The following is a 14,974-nucleotide window of genomic DNA, read 5'->3' as shown; positions in this document are numbered from 1 at the left end:
TTTACACAAAAATATAAAATATAAATAGTTCAAAAAAACTGTATTTGAAAACTCAAAGCCAAACATATATTTTAAATTTTATGGAAATTAGTTTTTCATATGAAAATAAATAAAATAATATGATTTTTTTTTTAGAAAATGAAATATTAAAAAATAAAAAATTGAAAATTGACAATAATAATGGATTAGATTGCAGTGAAAAGTACGCTAAACAAATTCCAATTTCCGAGTGGTTTCTCATCTCCCAAACACACATATAAACAGAAACAACAGTTTCTATTTAGTGGCTGAGAATAAAGCAGAGACCCCAAAAAACAGAACACACCATACCAACACAATTGCCCCATCAAACTTCTCTATATAAGGTAATCTTGAAATCTCCCCAAACCCTAAGATTTTTCTTTCACTTTCTTTTCAATAATTCTGTTTGGCTGCTGAGAAAATTTCGTTATACTATAACAAAATTCAAAATTCTGAGTCGTTTAGTATCGCTCGACTCAGCCTAATTCGGTAATTGGCTTTGGAGTTGACTCTCTTTTCTCTGTTTTCTCAGCAACCAAGCAGAGGGGTGTAGTAATTTCATTCAAGACTTTTTTCTTTTTTTTTCTTGGCATTTGTTTTGTTTTGTTATGGGGATCCCTGTGTTGAGGTTGATGATGGAGTATGGAAATGTCTGGGAGGTTGTTTGTGTGTGTAGTTCTTATTTGAAAGTGCATTTAGTGGTTTGGTAATTATTTGTAATCTTTATGAATTGCTATGATTTTGTGGGTTTATGTGATTTGTTTGTTTAGCAATGCCGAAACCATGTTGGTTTTGGCAGTTGACGTGGTTGCTGAATGAATTGTGCAAATTCTTGTTTGCAAAATCAGTAGAAGTACTTAACTTGGTGCTATATGTATATAATTGGGTTAATATGTTTTATGGATATTTTTTTGTATATATGAGTGTATGTTATAATATGTGTATTTTTTTGGATGATCGTATACCAAACCTGTTTTGGAGTGTCGGCGCTTCACAGCTTATTATTTATGCTTTACACTTTTAAGAGTGTGCTTGTGCTTCTCTGAGAGTCATTTTTTTCGTCTAGGTGCTGTTCTTTTGGTAATTCTTTACTTGCAATGTGGATTTGTGAAAACGGGGCGTGTGTTCCTTGAGATAGTAAAATAAGCGATCCTCTCTAAATGTGTCTCCTCCCTTTTAATATCTCTATCATTTCCGCCGTGCCCAAAAGCATAGTGAAGGATCTAGTTCCTGCTGTGTTTATTATATCCATGTAACTCCAACACTAATTGGTATTTTACCCAACCAAAGTACATAAAAAGTACATTCTATATTTTGTCTAATCACTTCACCTACTGTATACTCGAACAATACTTTGTACTCCTGAAATCAGTTTGCCTAGCCCCAAGGTTGTCAAAATGTAGCTAGGCAAGAGAGGATGAGGCAAAATGCATACCGTGTTGCATATCTTGTTGGAGCTCCACTTTGCGATGAGGCGAGGCAAAATGCCTAAAATGCTTTAAAAGCCACTCTCATTGGAGATGCTAAACGCTCGCCCTCTCTCCAATGACTAACTTGGATAGACTCTTTAATTTCAAACTCAACGGTCTGCTATAGATCTCCAATTTTTATATCATATAGCCATAAAACCAAGGACCCAAGGGTACTGCTCTAAATACCCTCTATTTGGAATAATTTTAATCTATAGAGGTAGTTCCACGTAGATTTAGAAGCTGAAATTTAGCGGTATCAACTTCTCTTACTCTCTCTCACTTGTGCGAGCGCACAAATACATGTGCACACGTCCAACTGCACATTAAAATCAAAACTTTTCAAACAATTGAGTACCCTCAATAAAGGCATTCATTTTTCGCTTCTTGGTACATGCCGACCTAGTCTGAAGCCCACTAGCCTCATTTCTTGTAAGAATTTTTTCTTGAATCATGTTGAGGACTAATTAGCACAGAAAGTAAGGTCTGCTAATCATTGTACCACATACTAGGATCTAGTCCCTTCCTAGGCTTGAACTTTTACTTGTTTGCCTGCCTATTACAATAATAAACAAATAATAAGAGAGAAAAAGTCGCATTGCCTGTTGTTTGGATTCCCACATGCCAATCATGAGATACAACTAGTAAATCAAACCACTGCATAAGTAGCCAAGCCCCATGGAGTCATAAAAGAAGACAAATTTCTGTAAGGTTCCTTCAATACAAAAGTGGAACATCGTCTTAACTAGGTGTCGGGTTGGGTAGGGTTTTAGGATAACCCAATGTGACCAAAAGAAAGGATGCCTACAAAAGTACAAGTAATCACTCTCAGTGCTCAAATTATTACATATTAGCTGCAAGTTAAAGAGAAATCCAATAGACAATTCTATAGATTGGACTCAAGTTCAAATATCTAGTGACAAGTGCTCTTGACTTGAGCAACGTTTAATTTTCTTTTTTCTCTTTTCTTCTGGGAAAGAATTAGTGGTGGACCACAAAAGAAATTGATCATTTTTTACAACTTCCATTTCATCCATTCAAATAAGGATGGGGTTCATCAGAAAGCACAAGTTATAATGTGAAAACTCCAACTAGATCTATGATCTTACTATGCGAGAACACCAATCGGTTCTATGAACATGAGGAAGCAAGCTTGCCAGCTCTATTAAAATGTGCTCTGAACCTGAAGAACAGTGTAAAATTTCCTAGCCTATATATAGAGATTTTGTTTAAATAAAAGAGATTAAATTTTGGTACGATTACTACGCAAATTGAAACAAAGCAAATGGGGTCCCAAGACTTGTATGATGCCCATGTGGCAAGACCAGAGGATGAAATCAAATAAAGTAATAGAACAAATGAAATTTTTTACTTACAACAGAGAGAGAAACCAATTCCAAAACCACATAGTAATCCAATTAAATGGGCACAAATAAATTTAAGGAACCCAATCCCATAATATGTTTGTTGCATGGTTTGTGGGTGGGGAGGGGCAAAGAAAGAGAAGGAGAAATCATTCAATTGAGGTTAGAATGGGACAGAAAGTGGATTTGTGGTCTGGCATCTTTGCCTTCAGATTTGTGGGTAGGAGTTATTAATCTATTTGATAGAAGTTATGCATCTATTATTTTGCTAACTCCGAGAACTTAAAGAAATGATGTCTCCTTGAAGATACTCATAATTTTGCCATGTTTTGTTCATGAGAAGCTATAGAAAGAGAACATTTTCCGTTTGGTTGATATTACTATCCAATCCCTATTAACGTTATATGTGGTTTGGATGGTAGGAATAAGAACACTAATGTTGTAATACTCTTGATTGTTTTCTTTCTCAAATGATTTTGCTATTTGTTCCAAACTATGTGATGGTTAATGAGAAGAAATTGGATGAAGATTAGGAATTTAATAATTTTTTTTAGCATTGGTTTATATTTATTAGGTTTTATTGTTTTATTAAACTTTAATATTGTAGTTTATTTTTGGGTATCTCTTAATTGGGGTTTCTTGGATACTTATAAATAGGCCTTTTGTGTAATGGTGTGGGATATTGAGTTGAATTTTGGATATTGAGATAAGAGAATTAGGGTTTCTTCTTTTCTTTTCTGTTTTTTCTAGCCTTTCTTTTTCTTTTTCTTTTATTTTCTTTTGCTGAACATCCGGCATCACTGTGCTAATATTACATGAAGATCTCTACTTACAAATTGGACGACTTTGTTTCACAGTCATTGTTATTCTTTTTCTGTTGTGCATGGCTTCTGTTATTCATTGCATGCTTAGAATGTTTATGCCCCTTAAGCTGCACAAGTTAGATGAATTTGGATTGTTATTATGACGATTAGAATTCAAATTCTATGGCGGTTAATTTTTTTTTTCCTTTTTAGTAGTATTTTCCCTTATCTTTGTTTTGCATTGTTTCTGTGATGGTTCTGCTAGCTGCATACCAATCCCATTGTCTTATTGTCATTTCTTATAATTTGTGTATAGTACCATAATTCTGATTCTTATTCTCTATCTAAAATCAGAAGTTTCACATAGTTTTTCTGTAAGCATGTTTGGCATGCTTGGATGTTAACTGATGCTTTGGTATAAACTGACCTGGATTGTGCTGTTTGTGCTGCCAGATCTGAGTTTGGGCATTTTGTGTGTGGCACAGCATCATGACTTCTTCTGTTCATGATCTCTCAGGTATGCTTCCATGGAATTTTGTCAGATTCATCTCTTATTTAGCATAATCTAGTTACGTATTTATTTTTTGTCTAGTTGAGTTGACCATGTGAACCAATTCACGCATGCTTTTTCTTACATCAAGGTCCTGGAGAGTGTTTCTACAATATTACTATTATTTATTTGGGATAGGGTTTAATACACATCCTGAATTTTGAGAATTTCAAAAAAAAAATCCATGTTGTTTACTCTGTCATCCTTTTTTTTTTTTAAATTTAATCGAGGTGGTATGAGCTCCTCTATATGAGTGCTTTATTAGATAAACCTACATTTTAGTTGGCACTAGTTAAGATATTTTGCTCCATGCATGTGTTCTAGTAGAGTGCAGATCAGAATTTTGAAGTTTGATTAGACGGTTAATACAAATTAGGTTGTAGATGGTGACATGTGATATGACACTTGAAAAACAGAGTTTGTATGATAATGGTGTGTTGATAATAGCCAGCTTTACACAAACATACTGTTTACTGATTTGAGCGTAGAATGCTATTAAATTGTTTCTGTTTAAATCATAGGATAACTTAATATCGTAAGGGGACAATTCTATAATTGAGCTAATTATTTCATAAAGTAAGTTGGTTTCTTTGTAAATGTAAGCATGTATTGCAAAGCAAAGATCATTGGACTATTGGATCAATGAACATTTATGGACTACTTTGCTTTCTTATTTGGCTTTGTGTTATGGCCCTTCGCGAATTTAGGATCTGGATGGCACTTTGTCACCTGGTGATTTTGTCCAATAAAGAATTAACCGAATTTCAGCCGAAGCTTTCTTATTAACGTGAGGATCAAGTGTGATCATTGACTTCATTGGTGCTTAAGTCATTCCCAACCATAATGAAATGAACATTCATGTCCGTAACTAACAATAGGTAAGTAATTATGTCCCAAGTCCCATATACATACCTTTACAACATGAGGCCATAGACAAAAAGAAGGCAACAAAAGTGATATCATTTATAAAAAGGGACACCCAACTGTAGGTGTTGTTGACATACAAAAAGGAAGTGTCAATCATATGCGAAAAGATCCAAGGACAGTCCAGGATCACCTCCTCAAGCCTAACTAACTGAAATGGTGAAGTAACAGGTAAGCTAACAAGCTCAGCGAACAGTCTAATCCCTAGAGCAGTTTTACATAACATAAATAATCATTCAGTAAAGCACAGGTGTGTAAATATAGTAGTATAAAATCCAGTTCTCAAAACTGGTAACAAGAAATGAGTTTCAGTAGTTAAAGCACGTAACAGCACTTCCAAAATACCCCTAACGACTAAAATATAATAAAAGACCATAAAATATGTTCAACAACATTCTGTTTGCAAAATATATAAAAATAAGACTCAAATTGATGATCATTAACATAATTATATAAAATCTCTATTTGTGCTCCATTTGAGATTCATGAGTTACCTCAAACTCAGTTGAGCACAACTTTTTTGCCTTTCCGTGTTCATCATTAGTGATCCATGAGGCTGACTTAAAAGGCCACGTTAGCAGGCTTACCTAGTTTTGTTTCCTCACAAAAGTCCGTTTGGTTTAGTTTTAGAATTATGATTTGAGTGTCAAGTTGTGTTTTGAGTTTTGAGTTTTGAGTTTTTGAATTATGATTTAAAAAGGGAAAATATGTTTGGTTATGAGTTTTGAAAATAGTTTTGAGATGATTTGTAATTTTTTTTAATTTCTTTTTTTTTTATGATTGATTGATGTATAGAATGTGAGAGAATGTGAGAGGCGAGAGGAAAGATGAGAGAGAAAAAGTGATTGATTGATTGATTAATAATAAAAAAATAAAAATAAAAAAGAGAAGAGAGGAGTTTTGAAAGTAATTTTGAGTTGTATTTTAAAAATATGTTTGGTTAACATGTTGCATCCAAATCATGAATTAAAAATAGAGTTGACTTTTGAAAAGTTAACCAAACACTACCTGAGTTTCATTTGTTTCTTTCGATGAATTGTTTTATATATTGGTCCTTATCCAGCAATTAAAATTTTGATGGGGTGCATCCATATGTCTTATTAATGTCATTTGTAACACTGATTTACAATCTTCTTTGTGACGAATAACTTTACTTACACAGTTTGTTTGTGATTATTTATAGACTCACATGGTTATTTCGTGGAGTTGACTCTCTTTGTTTAATTGAATTTTTTGAGGTTTAGTATATCATCTTCTTAAAACTTGGTGATTTTGTTGACTTACTTGCCATTGAGTGGTCTAAATTTTTTATCTTTTAAATATATTAATTTAATAGCTTTTAGTGGTTATCCAGATAATAGTGAAGCTGATGAGCAACAAAAGTACTCTGAAGCTCAAGTCCAATCTCCATCTCTAGTGACTGGGATGTCTCATCCTGGCATAGCAACTCCAAATGTTCCTTATGTGGCACCTCCACAACTTGGATCAGGAAATGCTTTGGTATGAACTAGCAATTCTTAATATTAATGTTATGTGGATATTTTATGAATAATGCCACTAGTGTTGGCAATTAAGAGGACTTTTTCCTAGAGTTCTTATTGATCTTTTATCCATTGGACACAATTCGATTCTCTTCAAACTGAATTAGATCTATTTTTATTGTTGTTTGCTATGATTTTTTTAAGTATTTTTTCTTCCCTATGTGTGTGTGTTCCGGTCCTGGTGGGCCTCATTGATGTATGGGACATAGGCCAAACAATTCTAGAGGATAGGATTGTTGGATAGCTTGATATACATTATTGAGCCCATTTCCTAGTAGCTTAAACTTTTGGGAAAATTGATGACCTAACATGGTATCAAAGCTTAAGTTGGGTGAGGTCTTGGGTTGAAATCTCTCCATTTTCATTTGTTCCCCATTTGCATTATGCTTCTCTATATGTATATCTATTTGCATCTTTACATAGAAGACAGGGTTCACATAAGGGAGGGTAAAATTGACATTTTAAATTTTTTTATTTCTAACATCAACAAAAATTGTTAGTTAACTATTAACTAATGGAGGAGACAATTTGAATTTGTAATACGATTATAAACCTCATGGAGAGGGATGTAACTTCTAGAATGTTAGGTATACCGTATACTAATGAAAGGGCAGCAAACTTCAGACAAAGTGAGTGTAATTTACCCTTTGAATTTTTTTCCTCCTAAGAAAACATTTAAGAAAATACGTAGGAAAAATTTTGGGATCACTATGGAATAGCTAAGTTCATCATTTAGAAATAAAAGGGTAGCATGTTTAGGAATATGTATTCCAAAATATCAATTGCTAGGGTGTTTGCATTTTTAAGTAACATTGGATTGGTCAACCCCATGTTTAACCTTTTCTAGCCATTTTTGGTCTTTGTTTTGTATTAATTCAACTCAATGGTTGGGATATTGATATTATCAAATATTGGACTGGATTTTTATATTGTTTTACTTTTTTTATAGTTCTCATTGCATTAACATTCAATGTTCTGCGCTTGAAGTCTGAAAACTTTGCCTCTATGGGGAAAGTTTATATTTCTTTAACTGTTCCCAAGTAAAATGCAATGAGCTTATAGATTCACAACAAAAACAATGGATTGTTGGACTAAGTGGTTGGATTTTGATACTCGGCTTAAATTTCAAGGCAGCAGTTCTGGATAACCAGCTAACAGAATTATCCTGTTTCTTCCCAAGTTAGACTACCTGGAAGTTAGGAGTTGAAGTACATGGTTTAGCTAAAATTTTGATTAAAATTTGTTTTCCATTTTTGGCTGATCTCCAAAGCATTGTATGTCTTAGGGGCAAACAGCTTACCCATATCCAGATCCTTACTATAGAAGCATCTTCGCTCCCTATGATGCACAGCCATATCCTGCACCACCACCACCTTATACTGCACAACCCATGGTATGTTTCATTTTCTCATGAACTTTATCTATCCATTTCTGTCACACTCAAAGCAGCACATTTATCGTAAACTAGATCTTGTGATTATTTGAAAATGAATTGTTTTAGGTCCACCTTCAGTTGATGGGAATCCAGCAAGCTGGTGTTCCTTTGCCATCAGATGCAGTTGAGGAGCCTGTGTTTGTAAACGCAAAACAATATCATGGCATCTTACGGCGCCGGCAATCTCGTGCGAAAGCTGAATCTGAGAACAAAATGATTAAGTCTAGGAAGGTATATTGTGGGCTAAATATTTTGGCCTCCCCACATTTGATGCTATTATAAGTTTCTTCATTGATTTAAATTCTTGAAAAAGATTGCCGGTTTGTATTGGCACTTCTTTTTTTCTGTAATTGCTTCTAACTACAGGTCATTTGCTGAGTTTTTGAGGCTGCATGTTTTTTACTGTGGTTAGATTCAAATGTTCCTCTCTTGATTGTGTTTTTGAACATCAATTCTTTTGAGGCTTACAGTTCAAACCACTTTTGCAGCCATACTTGCATGAATCTCGACATTTGCATGCACTAAAAAGAGCTAGAGGATGTGGGGGTCGTTTCCTCAATTCAAAGAAGAACAAAAATCAACAGAAAGAAGCAGTCACTGGTGACAAATCACAAGCCAATATCAATCATCTTGGTGCTGATAAAAATGATCTTGCTCCATCGGAAAATGCATCCTGATATTTTGAGAGCGACTGTATTGTGCATTCGAAGGCACCAGAATTCACTTAATTTTCCAAAGACGGTTTGTAATCTTAGCTTGGTAGTGTGTATAGGTTTCTAAGTGGTAGCTTGTACCAAGGTTGCAAAGATAGAAGCAGAGTTTAGTGTTTTGGAAGTGTGATGACAGTTGCTTCTTGCTGTGTTTTTCCATTCTAGCCTTTGGTCTTTCCTAGGGAGAGATGGTTGAGATTGGAGAAGTTCTAACATGAAATTTGTGTCATGTTATTGCTTTAGTGTCAGCTGTGTTGCTCTGTAGTATTAGCCATTGCATTCCTATTATTGTGTAATATACTGAATAAGTTTTTTTTTTTGAATGGTTTTTATTGAAAATTGGCTTAAAGTAGACACTTGGTATTAGAATTATACTGAACTTGGTTTGTTTGTCTTGTTTACCGTGTTATGCAAGTTGAATTTCATCTTGTTATTCTGTGATTTAAATAAAATAGATCTTGCTGTTCTGAAAACCCTGAGGAATATTGAAAATTCCTGATGTTTGGAGATTTAGAATAATTGGGTTCCATTTGACTAATGCTTAATCTGGTATGAATGTTGAGGATTCTTGAAGTTTTAGCGCAACTGGGTGTATCATTGAAGAAGGCATCAAAGTCTCTTGACCTTTCTAGTGTTAGGGCTTTTTGTATGGACACGAAGATAATCTTGTCTGAGAAGTTGGCTATTTTAGTAGGTTATTTTAGTTTTTAGTATTGTAATAAGCTACAATATTTGTGTGTGGGCAGTAGATTGAATTTTATTGTAATTAGATGTGATGTTTGTGAGAGAAAAAGTAAAATAATTATAGGTTTGATTAACATTTTGTCTTATTAATTATTTTAGCTTATTTTGCCTTTTTTGTAGATTTTAACCCAAAAAAAAACCTAAAATTGGCTTCCCAAACACCCCCATGTCATTTTGAGAGTAGAACAGCAAAATTAAAATTTTCAGTTGTAAGTGTTTGAAAAAAAAACAAAAACAATTCCTAAAATATGCTTTCACATAGCAATGTTTTTTCTTTTCTTTAATAAAGAGATGGAAGGGGATTAAGAAAATAGGGGAAGGAAATTATAGTTGCAATAATAAGACTCAAACTTCAAAATAATGTCTGGTAAGAAAATATTTCAACCTCTAAGCGAACCCCTTAGTTTTGGCTGTTTACTGTTGAAGATATGCAAAAACACACAAAACAAATAAAAAAAATTTAAAAAATAATAATAATAAAAACGGATAACCTAAGATCTTGCATTTGCCTTCATCCACTTTGATGAATTATGGTATTAATTTGTGAGTAAAAGGAACAAATACCATTGAGTTGATACTTTCTTGCTCTGTTTCATCATTCACAATTGTACAATCTGTTGTTCTAATGAAAATTAAATTGTGTAACTGTAAATGTATAAGATAGGACATAGGGCAGGATTTTCAGAAAAATATAAATGTATTCTTTATATTTTCAATAGAATAAGATGATCTTAGAATTATTCATAATTGGTACTCTCTCTCTCTCTCTCTCTCTCTCTCTCAAATTTATTACTTTCCTTCCCTTTTTATAGTGGAATTGTGAAGCCTTAAACACAATGCCCAAACTCTCTGGTTTGCCTTATGGTTGCACTTCTTACTTCATGTTTGGGTGAGTCTGGAAATCACATTGCAAGCAAAACAATACTACTACCAAAGCTGTAGCTGCCATTTCAGGGATCAACAGTTCTCCTTTCAAGATATGTTTTAGTGAAACAGAAATATCTCAACATATTGCATTCCATTTTATCTCCTTTAAATTATTTAAAATGTAGGTCACAAACCAAACAAGTAGCAAACCAAAACAAGCTTTGAAAAATCTGCTTCAAACAATATCTTCTAGTCTAGAAATGACAAAGATTGTGATCAAATATAAGTCTGACTAAAGGAGAAGTGAGAGGCCTTGCTTTTTGGGAGGTACCACTTTTTTGTTTCCAGGAAAGGCATTGCGAGAGATGTCCACCAGGGCCTTGAAGCTGTATGGTTCGTGCATAGAGAGCTCTGACAGAACTTTCCTGTTAAGCTGGATATTCTCCTTCGTCAACCCATGCATAAAGTTACCATAATTAACCTGGTGTCAAACAAAAGGAACCGAAACAAAACAAATTATCAACTCGGCAATGCATCCCTCTCATGATATTAATAAGCAGCATAGTCTCAAGCTTCTGGTTCAGTACAGGCTATAGAGAGTTATGGAGTTACAGCAATTGAAAGTAAACCAATTCAGAACAAGCAGAGAAATCCATGAAGTTACTGCAATTAAGGGGGTATGATGGTACATATATTTCAACCTGCACTAGAAATATCATACTTTATAGCTCCCATTAACACTTCAAGGTATATAATTGGAGTCCAGTTACTTGATACACTTCCGCTCTAAGATACTTGTCAAAAATAAATAAATAAAAAGGCTTCTGCTCTTGGGATGTATCCAACAGGAGGGAACCACCAATGGAAAGGAAGAATCACAAATGCATAATGAGTAAGTTAGCAGATGGGAGATAGACATCACCAGTAATACTAACAGATCCTTTGGCTTTGACCCATATATATTCATTCTTTTTCTAGATTATTGCATGATTAGTTAAAGTACTACACTATAAATGTTTCAAGCTTTACAGGTTTAATACAGTGAATTACCTGAGCTCTTTTCTTTTCTTTTTCTTTTTTTTCCTATTCTCTCCCCTTGCTTCCTTAGAAACTAGCTCTTTTTAGTGATCAGCCATCTGTCAATACTATATTATTCTTAGCTTACAAAATAAGAAAGACAGTCTCCAAGGTTATCAATAAAAAAAATTAAAAAAAGCATCCAACGAATGCAAGATTCAGGCAGTATATGAATTTTTTTTTATTTATTTATTACATATGACATGACATTTATTCTTTGAAAAAAATAATATAGTTGTTGCCACTGGAAAAGTGGTTTGAACCCTGTCCAATTCTTTATTGGGTTCACTACACACAGTCCACACAATAAAAGAAGTTGCTTGTTTTATGTTATGAGTTTGATATGTTGAATACTTGTGTATGTGCCAATATAAATCATTTTGAGAATTAATGGGAGTTGTTCAAATTAGGGTTAGCATTAGATGAATTTGTAGTTTAATGTTGATTTTTTTACTATATGCAAGTTGATTGTGCATATGCATCAATTTGTCTATGCTTATTATTATTAGTTCTACAATTATACACAAATTTCTATACATATATATACACACTAGATTATAGCACAAAATTCATCTCTTACCAAAGAAACTTTTGGTGATAGTCACAAAAAATTCTTTAAAACAAAATTTTGTTTAAGTGAACAATATTCCATGGGATCTAGAGTTACAAAAGAGTCCATGTACTTATTTACATATCTTTTTGTTAAAACAAATTATCACATCAATATATTAAAGTACTTATAATTTGAGAAGCTTAAACTAGTTTGTCAATTTATCATAAACAAGTGATAGAAATTGATAAGTGTGAATTTCTATTGGATTTGTATAATTTAGGGGGGTATTTGGTATGGTTTCCGTTTTCTATTCTCAAAATTACAAAAAACAAAAACTGTCACTGAAAACTTGTCTGACAAACTATTTTCAAAAAATATTTGCAGGAAATTTCTTTGCGAAAATACTCTTTCTTTTAGGAAACATTTTTAAGTTGCTTTTTAAATTTTCAAAAACTATATTCGCAGATTGTTTTCAAAAGCCAATTGTTGAGACTTAGATGATCAACATCACCAATGTTATCCAGAGGCCGCGATCCAAACAATCCCAAGTTAGAACCAATTCATTAATTTTTGAACTCAAGACTCCCTACGAAAAAAAGAAAAAGAGGATTTTGAAGAATGAATTAAATTACAACCATCTCCAACAATGTTACATTCTTTCTTCCATTTCTATGCATACTACTTTATTGCACACCACCTGTTTGAAGAAAGTCTTATAAGAGCTACACTGAATTGCATCAGGGCATAAACAAGGCATTGTTTGCTGATCACTACCAACCAACACTAATACAAAGCTACCCATGTTCATCCCAACACTAGCGCGCACAAAAAATAAAAATATAAAAAATTGTGGCAAATCAAAATGCACAGCAAAGATCCTAATGACAGAACCAACAAAATAATTTCAAAAAATCTCTGCCAACCAAAACCCACATATGGATAACTCCACTCTAAATACACGTGTGTCAAAGTATCTATGTGTGTAATTCTAAACATCAGAAATGAATTGCACAAAATTATTAGAGTATTTAGATGTTCATAGTAAGGCTTAATCGATACGACTCATTTTCTCAAAGATTTGCAACTGTTAGGATAAATAAACATCAAGCATTCATAGAGAGAGAGAGAGAGAGAGTACGCCGTGTAAGCGGGTGCCGGCGTTGATGCGCTCGATCCAGAGGGAGCGCATGTCGCGCTTCTTGTTGCGGCGGTCTCTGTAGGAGTATTGAAGAGCCTTCTCAACTCTCTCTCGAGCTATTCTTATGCAGTTCTTTGCCCTTCCTCTGAAACCCTTCGCTAGCTTCAGTATCTCCTTCTTGTTCATCTCTCTCTCTCTCTCAAACCCTAGAGTGCAATTGGGTATGGCTTTCGACTTGTAATCGTTAAAAAAGATGAAAGCTTGAACAAAATCGACTACAGAAGTTGTTAGGGTTTCAAACTCCAATCCAATGATTTCAATGGATACAGCTTTCAAACTAATTTCAATTCTTACACCCAAAAAATAAAATAAAAATTGTTTAGTGACTAAATTTACTAATTTTCTGCTAAAAATTTAAGAATGTGCCAACTAATTTAACAACCGTTTTCCTTCCAAAATAATAGTCTCTTCGAAAGAATTTAACTTATTAAATAAATAATAGTCCTTTTGGAGGTATTTAACTTGTTTTAATAGTATAATTATTACATTTTAAAAGGATTAATTTTTTAAAATTACTCCTTAATAATATATTTTTTGAGAATATTAATTGTCATAATTATATTTTTTGTGTTATTAATAAATTTGAAAGAAGGGTAAAATAGTAAGTTTATATTATTTTATTCCTTGATTTTTGAAAAGAGATTAACATTTTAGGATCAAAAAAATAAAATAAATGACTAATATTTTGAAACGAAGAGAGTACTTTTATTAGCTCTCAATTTGCTAAAACTTAAGGGCCCATTTATTTTGGGTATAATGGATAAAAGGGGATTAGGATGGAGGTGGGATTATTTTAGTGTTGTGTTTGTTCGTAGAGTTGGGGAAGGGATTAGGATAGAGAAGGAGATATAGATGGAGGTTGGAAGGGGGATTGGGATGGAGGAGGTGGAGGTGGAGGTGGTATTAAAAAAATAATGAGGGGATTAGAAATTTTTTAATTTTTTTATATATTGGGAATTTTTTTAAATATTAACGTTTAATTTTTTATATTTTTTATTTGTTTTATTATTTTATATAAAAATAATTTAACAATTCCAACACTAACAAATATCATAAAAACAAACATAATTTTACTTAATTCCCTCACTATCAATCCCTTCCATTCTACCTCTGAAAACAAACGGGACCTAAAGGTGTATTACTTTAAAGTTAAAAAGATAATTACAATTTGTAAATTATTTTATCTCTATCTATTTGTCTTTTTATTTGTCAGGTCATCTTTATCTCACTATTTGTTCATGTGTCACTTATTTGTCCACTTAATCTATTTATATGTTCATATGGCGCTGTTTGGAAAGCCCAAAATGAGGTTATTATAGCCTATTTTGAGAAATTAGCCCAAAAACAACACTGTTGGAACCTTTTTCAAAACAAATATATATATATATATATATTCTGCACAGCCGGCAGTGTAGGCTGTGCCTACACTGCTAGCTACAGCACTTGTTCCATCAATAAATAAATTACCATTTTACCCCTTGATATCAATTTAAAAAAATATATTTTTAGGGATAAATTTGTCATTTTAAATTTAAACATTATTTCAACACACTTTCCAATACAACAACTTAACTAAAAATTCATCCCATCTTCCCAAACACAAAACTAAAATAGCCTACTAAAATAACTAAAAAGACAAATAGCCTACTAAAATAGCCACTTCTCAAACAAGGCCATTATCACCATCACTACTGTCATTGTCAACCACCACCAATCAC

At 33.1% G+C, this 14,974-nt stretch overlaps 1 protein-coding gene and 2 long non-coding RNA genes across 15 annotated transcripts; 1 reads left to right on the top strand and 2 right to left on the bottom strand.

Annotated features, from left to right (window-relative positions):
- Positions 1-204: 204 nt before the first annotated feature.
- Positions 205-9,169, top strand: LOC145807698 (nuclear transcription factor Y subunit A-7-like). 13 transcript variants are annotated; one of them, XM_082906364.1, is made up of 7 exons: positions 205-365; positions 4,111-4,174; positions 6,315-6,369; positions 6,486-6,631; positions 7,958-8,065; positions 8,174-8,338; positions 8,596-9,169. In XM_082906364.1, the coding sequence occupies exons 4-7, from the start codon at positions 6,557-6,559 to the stop codon at positions 8,782-8,784; spliced, it is 537 nt and encodes a 178-aa protein (XP_082762490.1). In that variant the 5' UTR covers positions 205-365; positions 4,111-4,174; positions 6,315-6,369; positions 6,486-6,556; the 3' UTR covers positions 8,785-9,169. The 13 variants fall into 13 exon arrangements, with proteins under 13 accessions (XP_082762490.1, XP_082762481.1, XP_082762489.1 ...); XM_082906366.1 differs by lacking the exon at positions 205-365 and adding an exon at positions 390-510; XM_082906361.1 differs by lacking the exon at positions 205-365 and adding an exon at positions 392-568.
- A 1,374-nt stretch (positions 9,170-10,543) lies between these two features.
- LOC145807700 (uncharacterized) lies at positions 10,544-11,407 on the bottom strand. The gene is made up of 2 exons (XR_014351004.1): positions 11,275-11,407; positions 10,544-11,129 (listed from the first exon to the last, which is right to left on the bottom strand). It is a non-coding gene; the product is annotated as an uncharacterized LOC145807700 (long non-coding RNA).
- Positions 11,408-11,486: 79 nt separating this feature from the next.
- LOC145807699 (uncharacterized) lies at positions 11,487-13,336 on the bottom strand. The gene is made up of 2 exons (XR_014351003.1): positions 13,197-13,336; positions 11,487-11,564 (listed from the first exon to the last, which is right to left on the bottom strand). It is a non-coding gene; the product is annotated as an uncharacterized LOC145807699 (long non-coding RNA).
- Positions 13,337-14,974: the final 1,638 nt, after the last annotated feature.

This window comes from Camellia sinensis, chromosome 14, assembly GCF_055761805.1.
Source record: "Camellia sinensis isolate YWXY chromosome 14, ASM5576180v1, whole genome shotgun sequence".
In the NCBI taxonomy this organism is placed as follows: domain Eukaryota; kingdom Viridiplantae; phylum Streptophyta; class Magnoliopsida; order Ericales; family Theaceae; genus Camellia; species Camellia sinensis.
Note: the sequence above shows the minus strand (reverse complement) of the source record. Positions and strands in the feature narration are given on the sequence as shown.